General features: G+C 45.5%; 1 protein-coding gene across 4 annotated transcripts in view; it reads left to right on the top strand.

Annotated features, from left to right (window-relative positions):
* The window catches only part of MYOF (myoferlin), a 158,222-nt gene that overhangs the window by 43,548 nt on the left and 99,258 nt on the right, over window positions 1–15,416 (top strand). For all 4 annotated transcript variants that reach the window (XR_006299806.1, XM_043597000.1, XM_043596999.1 and 1 more), the window contains exons 5-7: window positions 1,198–1,285; window positions 13,326–13,492; window positions 14,113–14,241. Coding sequence is in view for 3 of the 4 variants with exons in the window: in XM_043597000.1 (XP_043452935.1) it covers window positions 1,198–1,285; window positions 13,326–13,492; window positions 14,113–14,241 (384 nt within the window). In the remaining variant the exon portion in view is untranslated. The remainder of the gene's footprint in view (window positions 1–1,197; window positions 1,286–13,325; window positions 13,493–14,112; window positions 14,242–15,416) is intronic.

Below are 15,416 nucleotides of genomic sequence, written 5' to 3'. Positions count from 1 at the left end.
CACAATGTGCTGATCCACGAGGGAGTATTCACTGATGAACAGACAGATGAGAAAAAATAAGGACAATATAGTGTGTGTGTATGTGTGTGTGTGTGTGCGTGCGCACGTGCACGTGTGTATGCGCTCACACTAGAGTTTGCCGCATGTAGCAAAAGTGGCAGTTGAAAGTATGGGATGCCCATTGCAATTTGAATTTCAGGTAAACAATGAATAATTTTTCAGTAGAACATAAATATTATGTCTGTGTTTTAACTGGTAACTTGGAGGGGGGTGTGTGTGTGTGCGCAAGCCATCCTTATTTGCAAGGCTCCTTTTATTCTGAGATTTGTCCTTTCTCGTTTTTGCTGTTAAAATTCATTTCTTTTGTGAAATTCTCATAATAGTAGATAGCAGTTGTGGGCTTAGGTTAGCATCCCTATGTCGACTCCCCCTAGCATAAACTTGTTTGAAATTTTGTAGGTTCATGAAATATATAAGTATAGGAAACTCTGCCCTAAAATAAGGTGAGAATTTTATCTCAGATTTTAAAAATGGGAATAACTTGATTTCCTATCAGGAACTAGTATGTTTCTTCCTTTCCGATAATGAAAGTTACACCACATTTTCTGCCCTCCTTCTTGCCTTGGCTCCTAGCCATCTTGAAGTCACATTTTATGCAAGATGCAATTATCTTGAACTTCATGATTTGCATATTGGTTTCCTCTTTAATCAGACTCTATTCCCTTTTTTATCCTGTTTTATGAATCACATTGTTATATAATTTTTGTTAGGCGCTCAAGTTCTTTTTAGAGAGAGAGAAAGAACAATAATTTTCAGCAATGAATAAAGAGGTCAGTGTGCAAACAAATAACTCAGCCGTTTCAAATGAGCCTCTGTGACTGGAAGCCATCTCAAGTCTCCGATGGAGGCTAATTTCAAGTTCATGCTTGCTTGTCACAACTTTGCTCCAGTTTGTGAGTTGCCCCTTGGCAGTGGTACACTTGGCAACCTGTAACAGGTAATTCATTTCCCAGGCTTTCCTGCCTGCCTGGCTTACATGAGGGAGGATACAATGGAGCGTGTGTGACCTTTCTCTCCTCTTCTCACCTTCCCTTCCCCCTGCCTATTCCATCCAGAACTTTTGCTCCTGCTGATTTGGTTTGCTTTGAGTCTGTTACCCTGCACTGATTCTGTCTGCAATGAATTATTTCTACCTAGGCCACCATTGACCTGGTGATTGGCTATGTTCCACCTTCGGCTCCACATCCGAATGACCCCAGTGGGACCAGTACATCAGTCATGGAAGGTAAGCTGACCCTTTTGAAGGCCCAACCTATGCCAGGGGCCATCTATCAAAGACACACAGGGAGTCTCCAAGAAAGCCTTCTTTGTCATTATTCTATCGGTAGCACCCTGCCTACCTAGACAGGGCCCCGTGAGGCAGGCGGAGCTGCCCCAAACTGGGACAGTACAGTTGTTTGTGAAATGCCCTTCAAGGGAGAGGAGAGGGGTGAGACAGCCCCTGCCTGACCAGCCTCGCAGTGGGCCCGTCCAGCACACACAGACTCTAGTGGAAGGTCCCAAGCAAGGCTTTGCTTCACGTTTGTACCTTCTACCGCTGGTTGGAATGTCCCTGGTGGTAAAGCTACATGAGTGGCCTCTACTCTCTTCGTGTTTCTTCACCTCCTAAGTGTGTGATCAGCACTCCATTTCTTAGTAGTTACTAAGTAAAGAAAGTGGTTGCTGGCTTTCTTGAGCCATTGCTGGAAGCTGAAGTGCTGGGTGATAAGGGCATGGCTCCTGCCTTCGGAGGAGTTTAGAGAAAAACATTGACTCTGGAGTTTAGAGAAAAAACTCTTTTTATCTTGAAACTGTAACATTATGAACAAGAACAAGGGCTTTGGGGTCAGAATGCCTAAGTTGGATTCTGTGTCTATTGTTTATTTGCCGTGTAACCTTGGGTAAGTCACTGCCTCTCTGAATCTCAGTTTTCTTTACCGTAAGGTAGGGATAACAGTGGCACTTAGATCAGAAAGTTGTGGCAAGGATTCAATGAGATAAAGTATATAAAGTACTTCGCCCAGTACCTAGAATGCTACCTTAATGGTGGCTATTGTTATTATTATGATTTTTCTTATGATTTATTATTTTATGATCTAGTGTTTTTACAAAAACAACTCCTGGTGATATGTAGTCATGAGTTCAGTTGGGTGGTACCCTCTGTATGAACGTTCGGATTGTTGCCTCTAAAAATCAGAGCTATTGGAAAAGAATGATCTGGTTTTGCTCAAAGTCATGTTGGGATGACTAAATGTTTATTTTTAAATATCTTTTAAACAAAGGAAAAGAAAAAGATTGTGTCCTAGTGGACCAGAAAGACTGAGAATAAGTAACTTCTCAAGTTATTGACAGTGTAGGGGGAGGTCCCATCTCCTGAGACAGACCCAGGTAAGACCAAGCTCAGAAACCATGCAATTTCCCTGGAGCCAAGGCTGCTTAAAAATGAGAAAAGCACCAACTCTTGAACTTGTAGACCCAATGGGGAGAAAATCCTTGTCATCTAGGCTCCCTTTGCTTGAGGCTCCTTCTCCTCAGCTCCTGGATTGTCTTGGCAACGCTAATGCTCCAGCAGTGTTTGTGGACTGACAGCCCACCCATTCCCTTTGGAAGCTCACTCCCAGCAGGCTCTGCCATGGCAGTTGGCAAAAGTCGTCCTCAGAAGTTCTATAGAACGCCTGATCATACTGGATAGAGATAGGAAATAAACCAGAACCTGAGTTCCTTTCATTTGGATCTCAAACAAAGGGTGTGTTACTAGGTGCTGGCCAGGAAATGAGCAGTGTCTGCAGGCCAGTTTCATTTTCAAGTGTGAGATGACAACATGAAACTTTTTTATTTAAAAAACATACAGGGTTCTTTGCCCTGAAAGTACTATCTTTGCTGTATAAGATGACTATTCACCAAAGTTGGGTCAAGGGGGACATTCTGGGGTGCCTGGGTGGCTCAGTCGGTTGAGTGTCCAACTCTTGATTTCCGCTCAGATCATGATCCCAGGGTCATGGGATCCAGCCCTGCACTGGGCTCTGTGATGAGCGTGGAGTCTGCTTGGGATTCTCTCTCTCTCTCTCTCTCTCTCTCTCTCTCTCTCTCCTCTCTCTCTCTCTCTCTCTCTCTCTCACCGCCCCCCCCCCGTCCTTACCCCTCTCTCCTTCTTTCTTTCTTAAAAAAACCCAAAAAACAAAAAACAGTTTTAAGGGTGACATTCTGAGTGATGGCTTCATAATCCCACTGAAAGAACCTTTTCTTCAACATTTAAGAAAATCTTTCAGTATCCTGGATTATTTGGATGTTTCAAGGGAAAACCTTTTTTTGTCTTAAGACAATTCAATTAAACTAAGCAAAGATATCTTTGAGTATTCACTACAACTCTGTGCTAGGGAAGACACCAGGGGGAAAAAACCCAACAACTTGCAGTCTTGGGGGAAGATAAGACAAAGAAATATGAGGCAGAGAAATAATGGTGAGAGAGCCACACCTTCTTTTTTTTTATTTTTTTTATTTAAAAAAAAATTTTTTTTTCAACGTTTATTTATTTTTGGGACAGAGAGAGACAGAGCATGAACGCGGGAGGGGCAGAGAGAGAGGGAGACACAGAATCGGAAACAGGCTCCAGGCTCTGAGCCATCAGCCCAGAGCCTGACGCGGGGCTCGAACTCACGGACCGCGAGATCGTGACCTGGCTGAAGTCGGACGCTCGAGAGCCATACCTTCTGCCGCCACATACTTTAATAACCAAAACAGAACATCTGGCCCAGAATTTTTTTTCCCTTCTTTTTAATTAACTCTTTTAAAAAACTTTACCATTCCATGTGAAAGTAATGGGTTGGCTTCCTCTAATTTATATAGATCTTTAAAAATTTTTTAAAAGATTTGAACTTGTTGATCTTCTTTTTGAGTACAAAAGCAATACCCATTTGTAAAAACATAAACATTGCAGAAATATAAAACACAGAAAGTGCACATCTTCCACACTCCCACCCTCCTGAGATAACCACTGTTCATGATTACCAATATCGTTTGTAAAGATTACCAACCACATAGTGAGTCTTGCATAGAAGAAATTTGAAACACTAATGATAGAACACAAAAGTGAAGATTTTCAGGAAAATTCACCGCTGGAAATTGAAAAAACTAATTTGACCACAGATCCCAGGAATTGGATATAGGAGGTGTGTGTGTGTGTGTGTGTGTGTGTGTGTGTATGTGTGTGTGTTAAGGACTTGTTTTCTTTAGAGCAGTTTTAGGTTTACCACAATATTGAGAGGAAGATAACAGAGATTTCAGATACACACCCTGCCTCACACATACATGGCCTTCCCTGTCATCAATGTCACTCATCAGAATGATGACATTTTGTTTTACAAAGGAAGAACCTATGGGGCTCACAGTGAACATATGTGACATCATAGTCACCCAAGTCCATAGTATCCCTTAGAGATCATTCTTGGTGGTGTATATTTCATGGGTTTGAACAAGTGTATAATGACATATATTCATCATTATAATATCATACAGAGTATTTTCAGTGCCCTAAAATCCTCTGTGCTTTGCATATTCATCCACCTGCCCAACCTTTGGTAACCCCTGATCTTTTCATTGTCTCCATAGCTTTGCCTTTTCTAGATTGTCCTTGAGCTGGAATCGCGTAGTATGTAGACTTTTCAGATTGGCTTCTTTCACTTAGCAATATGCATTTATGATTCCCCATGTCTTTTCAGGGGCTGATAGCTCACTTCATTGTCTGGGTACACCATGGTTTATTTATCCGTTCACCTTCTGAAGAACATCTTGGTTGCTTCCAAGTTTGGCAATATGAATAAAACTGCTCCAAACATCCGTGTGTGGGTTTGTGTAGACATACAGTTTCAACTCCTTTGGGTAAAGACCAAGGAGCATGATTGCTGGATCACACGGCACGAGTATGCTTAGCTTTGCAGGAAGCCCCCAGTCTTATAAAGTGACTGTATCATTTTGCATTCCTACCAGCAACGTATGAGAGTTCTGTCACTCCACATCCTCGCCAGCATTTGGTATTGGCAATGTCCCGCATTTTGACCATTTAAATAGGTGTGTAGTGGCATCTCATTGTCTCAACTTGTATTTCCTGATGACATCGGATTTGGAGCCTCTTTTCATATTCTTATCTGCTATCTGTGTATCTGTATCTCTGGTGAGCTGTCTGTTTAGGTCTTTGACCCATTTTTTAATCAAGTTGTTTTTTTCTTGTTGAGCTTTAAGAATTCTTGCTTATTTTGTATATATAAAGGATAATCGTCCTTTATCGATTGTGTCTTTTACAAATACTTTCTGCCAGTCTGTGGCTTGTCTTCTTATTATCTTCACATTGTCTTTTGCAGAGCAGAAGTTTTTAATTTTAATGAAGTCCAGCTTATCAATTATTTCTTTTTTTGGATCGTGTCTTTGGTGGTATAGCTAAGGGTTTTGTTTTTAAGGAATGCATTTCTGGAACTCTTATATCAGGATGACAAAGATTACAGACCCAGGGCATTGGTGGTTTGACTGAACATGTATAGTATCAAAGTTATTTGTTTCATTGACCCACCTCTAAGACTGTTCCTGTGACAGAGGGGTGGGATGACCCAGACTTCAGGCTTGACTTCCCAAAAACCTGTTACCTTCCCAACTTGATTCACCAGATGTCAGTTAGCTTGAATGGAGCCTACATTCTTGTTGCCGGAATGAACTATTTTTAAAATCTCACATCTATTTTTGAAGAGTCATCTGTTAAATTTGTGCTGTGTTCAACAACGGAAGGGCAAAAACTCATTTATCATTAGGCATTGCCACTTCGAATTTATTTTTTTCCACAAATACTAAAGTCACTGTGCTTAAGATTAAATTCAGTCCAGTTTGGGGGCACCTGGGTGGCTCAGTCAGCTGAGCGCTGTGACTTCGGCTCAGGTCATGATCTCACGGTTCATGTGTTCAAGCCCTGTGTCAGGCTCTGTGCTGATAGCTCGGAGCCTGGATCCTGCTTCACATTCTGTGTGTGTGTCTGTCTCTCTCTGACCCTTCCCGACATATACTCTCTCTCTCAAAAATAAATAAATAAACATTAAAAAAATTCAATCCAGTTTAGAAAACATTTAACTGACACCTGAGGCATACAGAGGTGATAAAGTCATGGTTTGCCACCGAGGAGCTTGCATTTCAGTAAAAAGGTAAGATATAAACATGAATAAGTATAGGTCAGAGCTGAATAAATTCCCCAACAGAGGATTAAGCAAATTATTGCATGGAACATAATTTTTTTAGAGAAAGTACTTTTTCAGCTATCGATTTCAACTGTGTGTTCTTAGCGCCTACCACTAAGTCATGATTGCTCACTAAATGTTTGGTTGGTTGAGTGAGTAAGTGAATGATGGATGGGCAATGGATATTGTTTAAATGTTTCCTTTCAAGAAGGGCATTTTGGGGGGAATACTAGTGAATAGACAAAAGGGAAGAATTCATTCAGAGATGTAGTCAAAAGGCAGTGTGTTCCCAGGGGCTGGGAATGCCAAGCCGAGACATTTGTTCTGGGACACATCATGGGGATCCATGGAGCATGGTGAAGAAGGGACTGACTTCGTCAGAACTGAACTGGAAAATTATCAGTTTGCTAGAGGATTGTTGGAGGCACTCTTTCCAGGATTGGCCTCTATTTGACTTTGTCCAGCAAACTGATTGTATTAAACCTATCTTTCTTCCAAGTTATTTCAGAAAGCCAAAGTGATCATAATAAACAAGGGGTTCTTAAACTTTAGACACAGGGAAAATCATCAAGGGAGATCTTTAAATGTGCAGACTTCTGTCACCGACTCCCAGAGAGTGTGATTTAGCTGGTCTGGAGGGGATCCCCTGCAATCTGTGCAGTTGGTAGAAACTTCCAGGAGATCCTGATGAGAGCAGAGTTGGGAACTCACTGTAAGAAGTCCCAGAGTTGAGCATTTTACCTCGTTAATAGTATCTTGCCCAGATGCAGCCAGAGCTTTTTGGGCAACGTTTCCTAGACTGGATAACAGGTCAGTTAATTCAAGCAGTTGCTGCCAAGATTACCCTGCAAGCCTCTCTTTGCATTACTGTATGGTTAGAGGTTCTTCCATGACACCTGTGCTCTGGGCTACGCATTAGAACCATTCCAGAAAATTCGTGGTGCACATATAGTGCTGTTTACCCAAGAATCGGGGTGGAGGGTAATGAAGTGCTTATGGTTGAGTGCAGATGTGTATTTATATAACTTCTCTTGGGTTAGAAACCCAGAAAAGTTACTAGTCAACATAGCAGCTAAATCAGCACGTTATCTCCAAAATGTTTTCATGTTTAAAGACGTCCTCTCTCCCATTCTGCTTTGTACGTTTTTAACTTACACTGATGGTATTATACCAGCCCTTTGTGCTGACTTAGCAGTGACCTTTGGCCCAAGGTAATTAAGTTCTGCCTTAACCACTTAACAAAATTTTGTCATTAGAAGCAAAATTAATATCACAGGCAGAGATTGGCATTCTAGGACTCTAGAGAAACAGAGTTGCTGTGACCAAAAAAAAAAAAAAAAAAAAGGAAAGAAAGAAAAAGAAAAGGCGTAAAATATTCCAGAAAGGACTCTCATCAAGGAATGGGAGAAGATTAGATGGAATGGTGGCCCAGTTAGAGCCTAGGTGGAAAGATGAGGGGCGTGGAACAGTGTTTGGAGGCCTGCTGGCCAGGGCACAGGGTCTGTATTTCAGGCCAGGAGAAAACCAGTGGCGACTGGGTAAGTGTCTCTCTTCTTCAGCCATTCCTAGGAATTGCCTTCATTGGGAAGCTCTAACAGGATGAGAGCGATGGCAGGGAAAGGCTGGCTTGCATATCTGGTGCCATCTGAGTGACTGATAGCTCATTCTCTTAAGCTCAGAAAGAGTAAGTGCTAGAGTAGGATAGCATGAGAGCTTGGTGGAGGGAGAGAAGCTGATCCCTGCTAGGGAAGGGCACAGTTGGGCATGCCGGAGGCAAACTTAACTGTATCCTAAGGTCCCCTAGGGGCTGCCAACTCTTCAGCACTGGGTGGACAAACAGATGCCCTCCAGGGAAGTGTCACTATCACAAGTGATGACACACAGGGGCAGCTGGCAGGAATATTGCAACTGAGCTTCTGGAGAGAGGCCAATATTACATCTCAGGAATTATGAAGACGTGTTTTGTTGAGCTGCTGGAGTTGCAATGGAGAGCCATTCCTAAGTGTTCATTGAAGCTCACTTATAACCAAGGGTGAGTCACATAGAGGGTTACTGACATTCAGAAAGGAGACAGGCCAGTGTTGGCTGCACTCAAAAGCTTGGCAGGATTTGACTGAGTGGCATGGTAATTGTTGGAGAGGCAGGATGGTGTTCATATAAAGAAATTGTGCGGAGGTTTTCACTACCAAAGTGACAGATAAGGAGAGCAGAAAAATAGTAACTATAGAGGGCGCTATGGAATCAAGGACAGATTTTGGTTTGTTTTTATTGTGGGCAGTATTTCAGCACATTTATATCTTGATGGGAATGATGCAGCTGAGAGGGAGAAGATTGAGGAGTACATACAGAGGCAGAAATTGCAGAAGCAAAATCCATGGGTAGGTGGAGGAGAGGGGAGATGTGTGCACATGTGGAAAGACTGACCTCAGGTTGGGAGCACAGACAGTTCAATGACTGTAGCAAGAGAGGAGGCAGACAGCAGATGCGGGTAGGAAGGTTGCCTTGGCATGGGACGATGAGGATATTCTCTTCTGATTGCCTGTTTTGTCCATGAAATAAGCAAGGTCATGAGCTGGCAGTGAGAAGGATACGAGAGGGTGTTAGAAGTTTTCAAGGTGCAAAAAAGGTGGGAGTTCAGAAAGGTAAAGTGATTTGACCTTGTTGGCTAATTAGTGGCCTTCTCAGACCAGGGTCCAGGAAAACTGTGAATAGATGCCTTGGAAGTATGATAGATGGCCAGGGAGTCCTGCAAGTCCACTTTGGGGGTGTGATCATGACATTTAAGTGGGAATAGTCAGGAAGGTGAGTGTTCAGCCATATGCAGCTCCCTGGGTGAAGGCGTGGAGCAAGGGAGGTTGAATGAGCCAGGTGAGCACAGTAAGTGAGAGAAGGGAAGGGGTTGAGGAGCGCAGAGAAGAGAGATGGCAGTGTTAGATCACAGACTCCAGCTCAGATTAGGAGAAAAGGGTGTGAATGCAGTGAAGGAGGATGGGAGGGGGTGATGTCCATAGATTGGGGCTACCCGTGTGGCTGCAGACTGTGGACTGGAGCAATAGATGGAACGCACTGGAAAGATACAAAAAATGGCCTCTGGAATGAGTTGAATAGTGTCCCCACTGCCCAGTTCCTACATGGACCCTCAGAAGGTGACCTTATTTGGAAATGGGATCTTCGCAGGTGTAATTAGCTAAGATGAAATTGTGCTGGGATGGGGTGGGCCCTAAATCCAGTGATAGGTACCCTTACAAAAAGAGAAGATACATGGACACACAGGGGAGAAGGCCATGTGATGACACACGCAGAGGTTGGAAGGATGCAGCCACAAGCCAAGGAATGCCGAGGATTGCCATGGGCCACCAACTAAGAGGCAAGGAAGGACTTTTGTCTAAAATTAATATTACAAAATTTCACAAAATTACAAAATTAAAATTACAAAATTAATTATAAAGTTAATATTTACAAAATTAACATTACAAAATATTACAAAATTCTGGAAAAACTGGGTCACTGTGACACCTCCCCCCCCCCATCCAAAGAAACATAAACTATTCTGGAAAGGACTCTTCATCAAGGAATGGAAGAGGATTAGATGGGGTGGTGGCCCTGAGGGACCATGGTCCTGCCAACACCCTCATTCTAGAGTTTGGAACCGTGAGAGAATATATTTCTCTTGTTTTCAGCCACCCAGTTTGTGGTTCTTCGTGCTAACCAGCAAAAACAAGCAAATAAATACACGCAGCAGCTTTCTGTTTGATCAACGGTTCCCAACTCAGTGTTGCCCTCTGTGGTCATGAACGGTCATCCTTTGTAGGTCCACTTGGCTGTGCATCGGATGCATGCCTGGGTCTCAGTGATGGCGCATGCCCACACAACCACTCACATTTGGTAACAAAACAGCTTGCACAGAAGGGTGTGCCTGGCAGGGCCTAAAGGGCCCCCCTCACTGTTTGTGGAACACTTAGGGTGGTATTGTTTAACCCCGTGCAACTTCCTGCCACCTAATGGGGGAATTTCCTGCTCCAGTATCCTTCTGTTCTACCCAGAGATGCTGGCTGTTGCCATGACTTTGGCTGGTTTCCTCTGACGCATCGCTGAGCCTAAAGTCTGAATAGCAGAAGGTATTTCCTAGAAGAAACTGGCTCTTCATTGCCTGCTGTCTTTCTAAAGCATCCATCAAGAGTTTAATGAGGACTTGTACAGAGTCCAGCACCGCGAAGGGGTACAACTTACCCCTCCTTCTCCTGCTTGCCACTATACATAACCACCAACCCCGAATGGAACAGTCCACAGCAGGGAGGAAGCCTTGCCTAGGCCCAGGACAATGGAAGGGAGTTTGTCTTAGTTGTCAGAGCATCCAGCCCAGCCACTGCCCAGTCCAGAACAGGTTTGCAGCAGGGGGGGCCTGGCCTTCTGGGTTCTCCTGAGAATGGAGCAAAGTTCGGAGGAGCACCTTCTAGTGTCCGGGCGCTCTTCCCTGAGAGCTGTGCTGCCACTTGTACAAATTGCTCAGGAACTCGGGAAGGCAGGGGCCCATGTCCCCTCATTCATTCTGCATTCACCAAGCCCCTGGCTAGGATGATGTGTGGTGCTGTCCAGAGACAGGGTATTCACCTGGGGCTTGAGGGAGTTGAGGAGCTCACTTGGTGAAGAATGGGAGGGACATTTTGAGACTCGGGCTCCCAGAGATGGGTGGCAGGCAAGCCTTGCTTCTGAAGCCTCTTCAGGGATGGGGAAGACGAGACCTAGGTTACCTTGCAGAGGGCAAAGGTAGCCCTTCCCTGCCTTCAGCCTCTCTGGGGTATCCTGGTGTCCTGACAGAGGTGCTGAGGAACCAGGTGGACTGCAGCTCCTTCACCCACAGCCTGGTTTTAGACCCAGTCTTAACCCATTGAGGTAGGGTGAACACCCGGGTGCTCATTTCAGCTCAGCTCCCAATGACCTCACAGCTCGTTCAGCTTTCCAGACTTTAGTTTTCTCGTCTGCACGCCGTGGGGAGGGGCACGTCCAACCCGGGACCTCTGAGGCCCCTCTAGCCTAACGCTCTGAGGGGCTGTGACTCCAAAGCGTAGATCCAGAGGGTGTCAGGGCAGACCTCAGAGGGCTGAGGAACAGAGGGGGAAGTCACACTTGGGGAGTAGGACATGAAAAGGGGACCATGCAGAACCCGAGAAGGTTCAGTCAGAGTGCCAGGAAGAGAGTGGCATGATGCAAAGAAGTGTGTGTGGGTCCCAGTGCCCAAGGCCATGTTAAGTGGAATGTGAGGACTCAGAAAAGGGTCCTGAGCTTAGTGAGAAGAGGTCATGGTTGACATTCATAGACAGAAGTGGGTGGATAGGCGAAGCATGAATGAGGGGTGGTGAGGAGGAGGGTTCATTCTGGGCTGAGCTCTGAAGCAGTATGTGGTGTGGGTGGGCGGCTTTTACTTCCTTGTGACTGCCCCTTCCTCACGCTGAGCCCCCCTCCCCCATGCTGCCTACTGACTGTTCCAGCCCTCGCCCCACCTCATGACTGCTCTCCAGGAAGTGTTCTAGAATCCTTCGCTCCTGCAAAAACTGATTCATCAACAAAAGTTAAAAAAAAAAAAAAAGATGAATTTATAGGCTGGCTTTTTGCCAGACACCATGTTGAAGATTTCCATATACATTAATTTTCTTTACAATAACCCTGTGGTAAATACTATTATTTCTCCCTTCTTACAAATGAGAAAACTAAAACAGAAATTATAAAACTTACTCAGACTCACATAGCTGAAAATTGGGATTTGAACTTAAGCCATATGACTCCAGAGCCCAAGTTTTTTTTTTGTTTTTTTTTTTTTCAACGTTTATTTATTTTTGGGACAGAGAGAGACAGAGCATGAACGGGGGAGGGGCAGAGAGAGAGGGAGACACAGAATCGGAAACAGGCTCCAGGCTCTGAGCCATCAGCCCAGAGCCCGACGCGGGGCTCGAACTCACGGACCGCGAGATCGTGACCTGGCTGAAGTCGGACGCTTAACCGACTGCGCCACCCAGGCACCCCCAGAGCCCAAGTTTTAAGAGCTGTGCTACATGGCAGTTTGATTGAACTAATTCATACTATCATGTGAGTGACTGACAGATGTGTTCGCATGGAAATTCAGTCTCTTGCATGATTTCGCATTGTAAAGGAGGAGTTTCAGAATCCAAAGGTAGGGAGTGCAAATGCCGGTACTTTTTGGACAAGTTAGTCTTCTAGGATCTCTTAAATTATACTGCACAGGTTAGCAGGAGTTCACACTTTTTGTTTGTTAAGATAAGAAAAACTGAAATTTGTCAACGAATCTAAAAGAGTCTGTGAATGAAAGAAAGGGGAGACATAGTAGGCAGAAATTAGTTTTTTGTTTTTGTTTTTGTTTTTGTTTTTGTTTTAAGGAGAGAAAGATCTGTGCCTGTGTGAAGGCAGAGGGGAGGCCCCGTTGGGAAGGATCCTCTGGAGGTACTCAAGAGAGTGAGGGACACTTGGGGTGTTTTCCAAAGAATCAGAAGGAAGTAGGCTCTCACTATGTGAATCAGGAAGCACCTCCCCCGCCCTGCCCCGAGTATGAAGGGAAGCTAGGGGGATAACGAGGAGACAGATGTGTGTGGAAGTGACAGACTAGGTGGGCAAAGGGAGAGCATGAGACCACCTTGGTCTGCTTGGCAAGAAAACTGGAGTTGAAGTCTCCTGTGCAAAGTTCCAGTTTCCCCCGGCATTTTCTCACCTCTGTGTCCTAACTGCAGAAAGGTCCCTTGACCTCAGGGGGGGTTCCCAGATCAGAACCGGGTGATTTCTGGCTAGGTCTGACTGAGACTTCTATCACTCTCCCCTTGGTCTCTGGTGTTCTCTTGGCCACTCTGAATACAGCCCGAATGAGCGCCCTGATGCACCATGAACACATTTTCCTAAGAAACTGTATCTGAGTCAGCACATCCCAAATAAGTGTCACCAAAGGAGCAACTCCTTCACCACCTGCCTCAGGAACACTGAAAACTCTCGGAGTCCAGGAAACCCGAGTTCAGACATTTACAGTGTGAGGGCCATCTCTGACGGCATTCCTTTTTGGTGTTTTAGGAGAAGAGGAGGAAGATGGAGGTGATGAAGACAGATTGGACAATACAGTCAGGACCCCTGGGCCCAAGGGGGCAGGTGGGCTGGTGTCGGAGGCTCAGCTTGCCCGGAGGCTCACGAAAGGAAAGAAGAGCCGGCGGATGCTGTCCAACAAGCCCCAGGACTTCCAGGTAGGAACAGCCAGCGCACCCCACGTTTGTTTTACTGCCGTATTGTCCCGCTTCTGTTAGTCGCGGTGTTCCGGGAGAGACCCATTGCTATGGGCAGCAGCTCGGTTAGCAAAAGGGGACATCAGGGCATAAACCCGAAAAGAAGAGCTGTCCGTCTCTGTTCTGCATGCAGAAGTAGATGTAGTCAAGCCAGATGAGGCTCGTCAGAGAAATAAAACTATACCGCTCCTTCCCTTTGGTGGTAGGAGAGAAGAGAATCACAGTATTGCATTTTCGTAGCTCTAGGCACCTCATTGGCGGACAGCCGTGGAGTGAGTTAATGCGTCCCAGGCTCAGGCAGACCAGGGAGGAGGCTGGGGTTGGAGCAGCGGCCTCTGCCCTGTCCCGCCCTTTCCCAGGGCCAGCTCTGGACTATTCCAGTCCCACTACTGCTCTCAGTTTCTGGAACCCAGTTCCACCTTGGGAATGAGCATGGGGGCCACCCCAGTCCATGCACGCCGCTGTGTGGCAAAGCTGCCCTGGCCTACTTTCAGCGGTCCTTACAGGCAGGCGAGCTGACGGGGATCCGAGGACTCCTTACTGGGGAAGGATCAGTAACAACACCCCTTCTGTGCTTCCAGATCCGTGTCCGGGTGATTGAGGGCCGGCAGTTAAGTGGCAACAATATAAGACCCGTGGTCAAGGTCCACGTCTGTGGTCAGACACACCGGACGAGAATCAAGAGAGGGAACAACCCATTTTTTGATGAGGTAAATGGGCATAATGCATGTTTCTGCTCAATGAGTCTGTTCTACTTATATGCACCTCCCAGCGTTCTCTCTCCTGTTCCGTGTGGGAGGGGAACTCGTGGACAAAGATCTGGTAAAGACAACGAAAAGTTCCCGCGTTAAACATTCTAAGGACCACTGGGTCTTGAAACCACATGTCCTGCGTCATCATTGGTTCTCAGAGCTGCCGGGGTCTTGCTGGCGTTTTTAGACCACTTCCCCATGGCGCCTCTCCTGACGGATCCTTGTACCCCTTAGGATGGAGCCCGTGAAGTCACCTACATCTGCCTTTGCTCTTTCTAATCAGCAGGGTGTGTCTGAGGGATGAGTCCATGTGACTGAGTCGTTTCTGTGATTGTTTTGTTACTTTTAAAACAGCATGCCCAGCACATTTTCACAATTAAGACCAGTTGATGCTGGACGCCCATGAAAGAAAAAAATACCGAGTTTCAGTCCCAGCTCTAAGGCAGATGTTACAGTTTTCACAAGGACAACCATGGCTGGCTTTTTAAAGATGTCAAAACCTACATGGCTAGAAAAATAATACATGTTAAAGGAAAGCAGTTAGGAGCCAAAAGGTTTTTCTTGTCCCTGAATATCGAGAACATAGTCCTTCTGTTGACCTCTTCTGGAACACTCCTCAAAAACACTGAATACCTTGATAGTCATCTCAGGTAGCACAAACCCCACGATCAGGGCTGTGAAGAGAAATGATAAGCTTGGGGACTTTTCCAAGCCCGGCCTTGCTCTGAGGAGATTTCTGAGATTCCTCAGGCGTGTGTCCCACTGCCTGTTCTGTGAGCCCAGGCCTTCTTTCCAGGGTTTCCTATCCCCATTCCCCTGAGATCCCTCCCTACAGCTTCCAGACCTAGCCTCAGCTCCACTTTTGTTCTCTCCCATACCCCTATGTGTAAAAGGAACCAGTTGCTTCTGTCCTGTGTTCTAGTTTCTTCCCCTATGTTCAAGCTGGCCCTACCTTCATTCACAAAAGACCTATCTTCTTGCTTGTCACTTCTCTTCCTTGGATGAACTGTAGACACCAGCACGCAGCTGAGTAGTGTCAAAGCAGACATGAGACATGGGTGTGCATTGAGCACTTCCGGAAAGTGGACTTTGGGAAAGAGGTTCACTGTGAAGAAGACCAGACTGCAGGGAGG

The sequence above is a fragment of the Prionailurus bengalensis genome, chromosome D2 (genome assembly GCF_016509475.1).
Source record: "Prionailurus bengalensis isolate Pbe53 chromosome D2, Fcat_Pben_1.1_paternal_pri, whole genome shotgun sequence".
In the NCBI taxonomy this organism is placed as follows: Eukaryota; Metazoa; Chordata; class Mammalia; order Carnivora; family Felidae; genus Prionailurus; species Prionailurus bengalensis.
Note: the sequence above shows the minus strand (reverse complement) of the source record. Positions and strands in the feature narration are given on the sequence as shown.